Here is a 10,889-nt window from a genome sequence, read left to right as displayed (position 1 = left end):
GTTCGAGAGCTCTAGGAGAGAGTTTGTAAAATGTTGGGTGTATTTGAACAGGAGGCCTTTGGACATGGTGATAACCTTATGAAAACAGGGCCTTGCCGGGCATTCACTTCTGTGGCTTTCGTGTGTGGGGCTCCTATTCAGAAATCTATGAGGGGACTTAGGGTCCCAAGTAAATGTAAGAGCTTGTTCCCCATCTCGGCTCCCGCCAGCCTTCAGCGTCACGTTTCTTTGAGATGTTCCAGCACTGGGGGAAAATCGCGTCTATACAGCAGGAACTGTGGGCTGATGGACACAAGAAGGGAGACGGCATGCAACAGTGGCAATTTTCATTCCTCAGATGGAATGAAATTTATCTCATCGTTGGTTTTGGCAGTTGTTTTCTCTTCCCTGGAGTTGCTGTGTTTGTGTTGTCTGGAGAATGTGGAGGGACCTGTGAGCATGCAAACGCCTTGGTGGTCCTTATCTGTAAGCTCTGAGAGGATCATATGTCCTGCAGCGGGCTGAGGACATGCCTGTTTGGAAGAACTTGTCACCAGGACCAGATGGCTTTACTTATACCATCCATTTGAGGAAGAATTAATGGCAGTCCTTCTCAACGTCTTCCAAAAATCTGAAGAGGAGGGAACACTTTCAAACTCATTTGAGGAAGCCAGCATTACACTGATACCAAAGCCAGACAGAAATACCACAGGGAAAGAAAACTGTAGGTCAATATCCCTAATAAACATAGATGCAAAAATTCTTAACAAAATATTAGAAAACTGAATCCAACAGCACATTAAAAGAATCACACACCATGACCAAGTGGTACTTATCCTTGGAATGCAAGCATAGTTCAACAAATGCAAATCAATTAACGTGAGACACCACATTAACCATATACAGGATAAAATTATACAATTATCTGAACTGATGCAGAAAAAACTTCTGAAAAAGTTCAACACCCTTTTATGATGACAATTCTCAACAAACTAGGAATGGAAGGAAAGTACCTTTGCCAGAGGGGAGAGGGTCGGGGAACTCGGTGAAAAAGGTGAAGGGATTAAGAAGTACATGGCAGTTCCAAAATATCATAGGGATATAAGGTACAGCATAGAGAATATATAGTCAATAATATTGTAATAACTATGTATGGTATCAGGTGGGTACTTATCACAGGGATCACGTCGTAAGTTATATAAATGTCTAACCTCTGTGCAGTACACCTGAAAATACTGAATGTCAACTGTAATTGGAAAATACAAAATAAAGAAAAATAAAAGAAGAAAAATACCTCAAAATAAAGGCCTAATAATAATAATAATGGCCATATATGAAGAGCTCACAGTTAACATCATACGCAACAGTAAAAATCTGAATTATTTTCCTCTAATATCAGATGCTCACTCTTGCCATTTCTATTCCACATAGTACTGGAAGTCTTAATCGCAGCAATTAGGCAAGAAAAAGAAGTAAAAGCCAAACAAATTAGAAAGGGAGAAATAAAAGTGTCCCTGTTTGCAGACAACATAATCTTATATGTTGAAAACTCTAAAGAGTCCACCAAAAACCTGTTAAAAGTCAGTAAAGTTACAGAATACAGACTAAACATGCAAAAAAACCCAACAGTTGCATTTTTATACACTAAGAACAAACTATGTGAAAAGGAAATAAGGAAGATTATCCCATTTACAAAATCACCATAAAGAACAAAATATTTAAGAATAAACTTAACTAAGGAGGTGAAAGATTTATATACTGAAGATTGATTAAAGAAATCAAAGAAGACACAAACAAATGGAAAGATATCCCATGTTCATGAATTGGAAGACTTAGTATTGTTAAAATATCCATATTACCCAAATCTATCTACAGATTCAATGTAATCCCTATCAAAATTCCAATGGCATTTTTTTTACAAAAATGGAAAAAATAATTATAAAATTCATATGGTGCTACAAAGACCACAACTACTAGCCCAATCAGTCTTGAGAACTAAGCTACAGGCATCACTCTTATGATTTCAAAATATATGACAAAGCTAGAGTAATCAAAATAGTGTGGTATTGGCATAAAGACAACACATAGACCAATGGAACAGAATAGAAAGCCCAGAAATAAACCCATGCATATATGGTCAACTGATCTTCAACAAGGGTGCCAAAATACACAATGGGGAAAGGACAGTCTCTTTAATAAATGGTGTTGGAGAAACGGGATATTCACATGCAAAAGAATGAAATTGGACCCATACTTATACCACACAAAAAAATGAACTCAAGTCATTAGACTTAGAAGACCAGAAACTGTAAAACTCTTAGCAGAACACAAAGGCATTGAAAATTTATGTCCACACAAAAACCTACACACAGCAGCTTTATTCATAATTGCCAAAACCAAGATGCCCTTAGTAGGCGAATGGATAAACTGTGGTACATACAATGGAATAGTATTCAGCAATGAGAAGAAATGACCTATTAAGCCATGACAAGGTGTGAAGGAAATTTAAAGGCCTATTACTAAGTGAAAGAAACTAATGTAAAAAGGCTGCACACTATGATTCCAACTCCATGACATTCTAGAAAAGATGAAATACGAAGACTGTAAAAAGATCAGTGGGGAGTTGTGGGAGGAATGAATAGGCAGAGCACAGAGGAATTTTAGGGTAGTGAGAGTACTCTGAACGATAATGATGGATACATATCATTATACATGTGTCCAACCCCACACAATGTACACCACCAAGAGTGAACCATAGTGTAAACTGTGCACTTTGGGTGATCATGTGTCAGTGTAGGTTCGTGGATTGTAACAGATGTGCCACTCTGGTGAGGATATTGATGGGGGGGGGGGGGGCGCCCAGCGGGGAGGCCATGCATGCTTGGGGACAAAAGGTATGTGGGAAATCTCTGTACCTCCCATTTAATTTTGCTGTGAAACTGAAACTGCTCTGAAAAAAAAATTAAGTCATTTTTTTTAAGGACAAAGGAACAATACTAGTAAAAAGCTCTTGGAAATTAAAGCTATCACTCCTGAATAAAATATCCAGTAGAAGAGCTGCAAGACCAAGTTACGGGTGCATTCCAGAAAGCATAGACCAGTGGTCGCCAGCCGGTGGTCCGGGAGGTCCGAAAGGTTGGCGACTACTGGCATAGACAGTAACAGAGACAATGAGAGGGTTGGTCTAGTCAGTGCAACTTTCACTCTGTAAGAGTTGGAAAATAAGATCAAGATATTAAATCCCCAAAGAAGTCACAGCACATTTACCAGAACCCAGACACATGTCTCAGATGGAGACGCCAAGCAGGGCACCAAGGCAGATGGTTGTTCAATTTGAGGAATTAGGACTAAAAAGAGGGTATTAAAGGCTTCCTAAGATTTTAAAATAAAAGATCGAGGTCACATAGAACAGGGACCAGAAGGACTGGATCCTCTCAGTGGCCGCGATGGGAGTGGACAAGGATGGTTTGGTGTCTCCAATGTGCTAAATGAGAAGTAATGAAGAGAGAATCCATGTTGTGGCTAAACCATCAACCGAAGGCGAGGGTCAAATAAGGCATTTTCGGACAGGCTAAAATCTTGAAAAACTTGAACAACATACCCCTTTTCAAGGAACTACAAGGGAACATGTTGAACAGTTGAAGAATCTGCAAGATGCAGAACCCAGGAAGCCGGAGCTTGAACACAGGAATCTTGGGGAAAATAGCTGTGCAAGCACCTGAGGCCAGGGCAGCCGGGGACAGGAGTGGAGGGTGTGGAGGCCTACACCCAGAGCGGCTTGTTGGGGCGGAGAAGACTGACTGGTGGGTGTGTAGGGCGCACCAGCAACTTCAGTCTTCGGGAAAAGCAAAAAGCTGTACATCACAGAACCCTACTTGGTTTAGCACAAAATATTTAGTCATCATAGTATAAACTCTAATGAGCAAAATGTGGAAAGTAAATATATTGGGTGAGTGGGGAGGGGAAGGGAGAGCAGGCAGTGAATCGAGGGGTGTCAGGAAGCTGGAAATCGTGTGTTCTCTGAATTGAAAATGCATTGTGCATAGAAAGTTCTTCAGTAATTTTCTTGCATTTCCCAACAGGCCAGCAATCAAGCCATTCCTTCTCTTACAGACCAAACACTGGCTCAGCTTTCTGCTAACTGAACCACCACAGAGCTGCATCATCACTTTATCTTCCCTGTGTCCTTGGGCTGCCTAAATTATCAGTTGGATGGATAGGAGCAATATGGTTTAACATCCGATCCTCAGGCAATGTTGCAGGTGGCGTACCCTTTCGCTGAGGCAGCGTAATGCTACTTTGGATCAATGTGGATTCTATGGGCATCCCCGTTCCTCTGCTTTCCCCACGCTATCCTTAAGGGTATTTTCCTCTGCATAGGCAGCTAAACCAAAATCATATCTAATAGAAGATAAGATTTAGCCTACTTCCTCTTTCGGTAATATTTTCATTTTCCATTTAAATGCAAATGGTGGATTAATGAGCCTCAGTAATGTCCTAATAAGAGGAATACAATTAACATCGCAGCAAAATTCTGCAGAGCCACCAACACAGGCTTGAGAGTTGCTGCTGGCCTGGTGTCTGGTTGGTATGTGTCTCCGTGTCCAGGACCCCATGTGTTTCTGCACGTCTGCACGGCCGGCGAGTGCCTCGTGGAAGAGTGCGTGTGGCTTCCCGGTGGGCACCGCTGGTCGTTCGTGGAGCTGCCCATCTTCCCTGTGCAGCGGTGAGAGGGCACGGTCACCCTCTTCACTCATCTTTGGGTCCCTCAAGCACAAAGAGATACATTTGTTGAGTGAAATTATAGGAAGCTGAGATTCTGGATTGAAGAGGGATATTTTTAAAACTTAATTTTATTTCAAACACCACTAAAAAATGACAGCAATGTTTAAGATAAAGCTAAGTAAAATGGCCTGTCAATTTAAGAGTAAAATATTAAATGTGGATAGGGCAGAGTGTGCATGAGCAGCATTTGAATGCCCTTCACTTTCACAGGCACTAGAGGCAGGGGTGACGGTCACAGCCTGGGGTGCTGGTGTCAATAAGCCAAGGAAAAGCCAGCCCCAGAAAACACACTGACAATCCACCAAGAACTCTACCACATCATAAACTGTTTGAGATCCGTCAACTGGTGATTTTATTTCATATAAAAGTTACATTGAAAGAAGAGGTTGAAAAGTCAAGTATACTTGATTTGCACATACTTGCCAAGTCTCACAGGATTCAACCACTTTGATAATTTATTGATAAACAAGATATACATATTAAAAGGCTCACACTGAAGCCCAATACACAAGTCCAACCCAGACAACAGATGTGCAAATGAATATGCAAAACAATCTCGGGGAAACTCTCTGGACCACCGGGATGGGTGCCTGGCCCTGGGACAGTGACACAGCCCCCCCATAGCTCACAGTTTCTGCAGTGACTTGGTTCACTTCCACATCCTACAGCTTTGTTCACTTGGCTACCATTGTGTCTCGAGTAGGTCCCTTTGTGGTTTTGCATCAGCAGTGGTAGAAGCCCTGATTAGGAAAGGGTACGGATCAATTAAAAACAGAAACGAAAATGGTTCACAGATGAACAGAAAGGCATGAAGACGAGGAGGGAGACACCAACTCTTCTCAGCGTGGGAGGCAGGCTCACGGAGACCCTCGGACTGTCACAGACGCTTCCTCATGGGTCCCGCAGAACATGTACAGACCAGGCAAGTTTAAGGCGAGTCCCCAAGGAGGGGAGCTGTTTGCTTTCTGGCATAATTTTAAGCTCTGCACCAAGGGTCCTTTTTTTTTTTTTTTTATCACTGGTGATGTGGGTAGAAAAACAAAAATGATAAAAAGAAAGAAAAACAAGCTGTTCCATCTTGAATATTCTTTGCAAGTGAGGGACAGAGTCCAGGGTTCATGGCCTGTGGTCCCCTCACCTTCTCAGTGATGCCAGGGGCCGACACCTGACTCTCTCAGTGTGTACCTGTTGCTGTGCCGGCTCCTCTTCCGCACAGGTGAGGGCCGCCAGGGGACGTCGCTCTTCTCTCACTGCGGTGCGTGTACACACTGCTAATTTGGGCAGAACTAAAAAAGTCAGTTCCAAGGCCCTCATGTGCTCAAGATTTTTAAGATAAAATGAAAACAGGAGGGCACAAAGGACCACACAGGAATGATTGTTCTTTGGATCAAGATATTCTCCAGTTTGCAATACATTCATAGTGAGCCCACGGGAGGAGGATCCCGGGGCAGCTCTCCCCGCTTCCCTGAAACGTCGGTTTCTAAAAAATAGTTTGTTTGCTGCTCACAGCCATTAAGTGTTACATCGCCTAAACAACACTGTCAATTTTAAAACACACATGCACGCGCGCACACACACGGACACAGACACGCACACAGACTTGCTGCAGGGTCAAAGAAGGCCCCTCCGGGCAGTGGGAGTATACCTGGAGCCGCCTTCGTGTGCAATGCACAGATCTTTTGCAAATTCAGTGCGAACGTCAGAGCTAATGGAGACCAAAATGTACTTCTATGTAAACGCCCCTTCTGGACCAAGGGAGTGCACTAATGAATCGCAGGGTCAACAGGCCTCCCTGGGACCACTCGTCGGAGAATTCTTTTCACTGGATTGACTTTCCTTCTTCGTGATTGAAAACAGCAGCTCAGTACACAGGCTTTAATAACCCATGTAGTATCACACAGCTTCTTAGAAATGCAAAGTAGTCTTAACAAAGTCCTAACTGGGCGGGAGGAGAATGACATTTGGCTTCTTCACGTGGCCACCTCCCTTTCGTTAGTTGTACAGGTGAAAACACCTGCATCATCCAGGTCCTAGTTTGGAAAATCTGCCACCTGCAACTGTAAATATATAAGATTCTGCTTGCTGCAAGCAATTGGTTTGTGTAGGTTCCATTTGCCCTATTGGTCACAGATGAGTTGTTGATACCCTTTCAGACACCAAATAAATAAGTTAAAGTCCATTCACAAGTTCCAGCATGAGAGGGGTCTCAAACGGAGAACTCCGGGCCTCCTTTTCTGGGTCTCATTTGCAGTCGCCTAAATCGGAAGCCGACGAAGGGATTTATCCAGAGGAGGGAAGGTGGCCCCCCAAAGACAGACTTCATCCCCTCCCATCGCAGCCGCCGCTCCCAGGTCGGCTCCTCACTTTTCAGTCTCTCGATCTCCTGGAAGCAGAAAGAAGAGCGTGTGGGTGGCAGTGCCAGGAAACCCCGACACATCCAGGGTAGGCCAAGTGCTGCAAATGTGGAATCACCACTGAACTGCCCCTCTGCATTTTAGATGGAGGTGGAGGTGAAGTATGGGCTCTCCTTCCCCAGCACCAGCCCCGCGGCCTCCCTGAGCACAGCCAGGCTACAGCCGCCTGGCCAGGCCAACATCACTCAGCCAGGCAGTGGCACCAGCGACGAGGACAGCCGAAGAGCCACAGTGGTGAGGAAGAGAACTAGTCCTCCAGGCCAGGGGCAGTCTTTAATTCATTTACTACAAATATTTATCGAGCGTCTGCTCTACGCCTACAGTTCAAAGGCATGAAGGCGATCAATTCCTGCAACTCACTCAGCTGCTCCAGGGGTTGGGTCTCCTGGAAACTGGGAACCTGCCTGGCTCTGTTGACTCTCAGGTCATACTGATCCCTGAAATATGCACTCGCATAAGAACAGGAAGAACAAATACAGCGAGCCTGTCGGTGCTTATCAAGGCGGCCCAATTAATCTCCAAGTTAATAATACACACACACCTGCTGTGGACATAAGAATTTCCCATTTACTCAAGCTCTCACCAAACCTTAAGCAAACACAGCCCAGGACGAAGCATACCGTTTCATCATTGCATATTGAGTGGATCTGGGTGCCGAACATAACTGCAGTGAAAGTGAAAAACAGGAGACCCTCAAGGCACAGGAAGATCAACAGGATTACAGTGATCGGAGGTGAAAAATCACTGCATTCTGCGAACGAGAGAAAGTGGGTTGTGGCTGGACATCACAGCATAACAAATGCCCCAAACCGCAGGATGCCGTGAGGTTAGCTCCCAGGACCCTCACAGTGGCAGCCCTGGGCCAGCGTCCAGGGAGAATGTGCTCATTCTCTAAGTAGGCACACTCACTGTTCACCAAGGGGCGGAGGAGGTCGGCCTCCCGAGCGAAAATTCACACCACTGTTTCCGGTCAGCAGTTTCCAAAGATTCCATAATAACTGAGGTTTCTATTAAGACTGTATCTGTGTATTAAAGTGCAACAAAAGCCGGAGAAGAAGAGAGGCAGGTGTACCTACACACGGGAGTACACACAGGCCGCTCCTTCCCAGCCCCTGGGCAGGACAACTGTACCTGCCTGGGCATCCAGGGCTGGACAGGCCATGCCCACCTTCACACTCATTTAGTCATGAGGAGCAGGCTGAACAGTGCCCAGCTGGCTAACCAGGTTTGGTGGGAACAATACTAACTTCCCTCTAGTCTTCATATCTGCAAAATACCAATGAGACTATCTAATAGAAATTATCAATTGACTAAGGAAGAATAGTTACTAGTATATAGAGAACTTCATTATACTAGGAAAAAGGCAGTGTTAATACCTACCCAAATTCTTTTCTTAAAAACAAAACAGAAAAACAAATCCTAAAATAAGAGCTAGGATTTCTTTCAAAACTGGAAAATCAATTTTCCTTTAAAGCCTTTCCCTCATCACCCAGCAGCGTGACTCCAGGAAAGATGCACACGGCCTTACCTGTCCACTGCCCCCGGACGCAGGAAATGAACTGGAGTCCACAGAGAATCAGAGCGTGCACTGAAGACAGAGCTATGTACATCTGCAACGACGGAAAACTGGTCACATGATGAGCAATCACCTATTTCTAGGAGCAAAGGCCGCTTAATCTGATGTGGACGCCTCCATTGTATTTGTCGATAAAATGAATGAGGGAAGGAATCAATCGCAGTAGTTGACATCTCCTACCCGAGAGCATGCTGGACCAAGTTACATAATTTTATAGGAAAGCACACAGTAGGGAATCATGTTCTAACTTCAGCAAGATCTTATTAAGAACTGTGTATCTGAGAGAATTAAATGACAGTAAAACACCTAAAGCACCATAAGCAGCATATATTTATCTGTCGGATTACTTCCTTCCAATCACAACACAGAATTATAATTTGATTCCAGAGAAAAGGCCAGAGGGAAACTGGTCTGAGGTTAGAATAAATTCACCAGCTCCAGGCAAGATTCTAGTTTAAGAATTTAAAACTCAATGTAAGTTACCACATAAATACTTCTACTCACAGTAAAGAGCACAAAAAATCTCTGATTCTTTTCTCCTACACAATTGTTCACCCACGGGCAGTGATGGTCCATTTTCCGGATACATCTTTTGCAAATACTGAAAAGGAGAGGTTGGATTATTACTATTCCATGCTCTGAGGGAACACAACCCCAAGCCATGCGTCCAATACACAAAATTGTAATGCTGGTCAGAGGTCACTGAGGGGGACTGCCTGCCCTAGGGAGGGCCCGGGGTACCTGCAGTGGTGGGCACTCGGGCTGCCCTAGGGAGGGCCGGGGTACCTGCAATGGTGGGCACTCGGGCTGCCCTAGGGAGGGCCGGGGTACCTGCAGTGGTGGGCACTCGGGCTGCCCTAGGGAGGGCCGGGGTACCTGCAGTGGTGGGCGCTCGGGCTGCCCTAGGGAGGGCCGGGTACCTGCAGTGGTGGGCGCTCGGGCTGCCCTAGGGAGGGCCGGGGTACCTGCAGTGGTGGGCACTCGGGCTGCCCTAGGGAGGGCCGGGTACCTGCAGTGGTGGGCGCTCGGGCTGCCCTAGGGAGGGCCGGGTACCTGCAGTGGTGGGCGCTCGGGCTGCCCTAGGGAGGGGCCGGGGTACCTGCAGTGGTGGGCACTCGGGCTGCCCTAGGGAGGGGCTGTGGTACCTGCAGTGGTGGGCTCTCGGGCTGCCCTAGGGAGGGCCGGGGTACCTGCAGTGGTGGGCACTCGGGCTGCCCTAGGGAGGGGCTGTGGTACCTGCAGTGGTGGGCGCTCGGGCTGCCCTAGGGAGGGCCGGGTACCTGCAGTGGTGGGCACTCAGACCGCCTTAGGGAGGGCCGGGGTACCTGCAGTGGTGGGCACTCAGACCGCCTTAGGGAGGGCCGGGGTACCTGCAGTGGTGGGCACTCAGACCGCCTTAGGGAGGGCCGGGGTACCTGCAGTGGTGGGCGCTCAGACCGCCTTAGGGAGGGCCGGGGTACCTGCAGTGGTGGGCACTCGGGCTGCCCTAGGGAGGGCCGGGGTACCTGCAGTGGTGGGCGCTCGGGCTGCCCTAGGGAGGGCCGGGTACCTGCAGTGGTGGGCGCTCGGGCTGCCCTAGGGAGGGCCGGGTACCTGCAGTGGTGGGCGCTCGGACTGCCCTAGGGAGGGCCGGGTACCTGCAGTGGTGGGCGCGCTCGGGCTGCCCTAGGGAGGGCCGGGTACCTGCAGTGGTGGGCGCTCGGGCTGCCCTAGGGAGGGCCGGGTACCTGCAGTGGTGGGCGCTCAGGCTGCTCTAGGGAGGGCCGGGGTACCTGCAGTGGTGGGCACTCAGGCTGCCCTAGGGAGGGCCGGGTACCTGCAGTGGTGGGCACTCGGGCTGCCCTAGGGAGGGCCGGGTACCTGCAGTGGTGGGCGCTCGGGCTGCCCTAGGGAGGGGCTGTGGTACCTGCAGTGGTGGGCGCTCGGGCTGCCCTAGGGAGGGCCGGGTACCTGCAGTGGTGGGCGCTCGGGCTGCCCTAGGGAGGGCCGGGGTACCTGCAGTGGTGGGCGCTCGGGCTGCCCTAGGGAGGGCCGGGTACCTGCAGTGGTGGGCGCTCGGGCTGCCCTAGGGAGGGCCGGGGTACCTGCAGTGGTGGGCACTCGGGCTGCCCTAGGGAGGGGCTGTGGTACCTGCA

General features: G+C 47.8%; 1 protein-coding gene across 4 annotated transcripts in view; it reads right to left on the bottom strand.

Moving 5' to 3' along the window:
• Positions 1-5,201: 5,201 nt before the first annotated feature.
• ZDHHC7 (zinc finger DHHC-type palmitoyltransferase 7) overlaps positions 5,202-10,889 on the bottom strand; it is a 36,147-nt gene continuing 30,459 nt past the window's right edge. For 3 of the 4 annotated variants that reach the window (XM_054710837.1, XM_008139725.3, XM_054710838.1), the window contains 4 exons: positions 9,259-9,355; positions 8,707-8,788; positions 7,799-7,929; positions 5,202-7,147 (listed from right to left, as the gene is read on the bottom strand). In XM_054710837.1, coding sequence (XP_054566812.1) covers positions 6,971-7,147; positions 7,799-7,929; positions 8,707-8,788; positions 9,259-9,355 — 487 coding nt within the window. In that variant the 3' untranslated portion in view covers positions 5,202-6,970. The remainder of the gene's footprint in view (positions 7,148-7,798; positions 7,930-8,706; positions 8,789-9,258; positions 9,356-10,889) is intronic. The other variant, XR_008554965.1, reaches the window with a different exon arrangement.

The sequence above is a fragment of the Eptesicus fuscus genome, chromosome 21 (genome assembly GCF_027574615.1).
Source record: "Eptesicus fuscus isolate TK198812 chromosome 21, DD_ASM_mEF_20220401, whole genome shotgun sequence".
Lineage (NCBI taxonomy): Eukaryota > Metazoa > Chordata > Mammalia > Chiroptera > Vespertilionidae > Eptesicus > Eptesicus fuscus.
The sequence above is the reverse complement of the archived record's forward strand: the minus strand, read 5'-3'. Positions and strand labels throughout refer to the sequence as shown.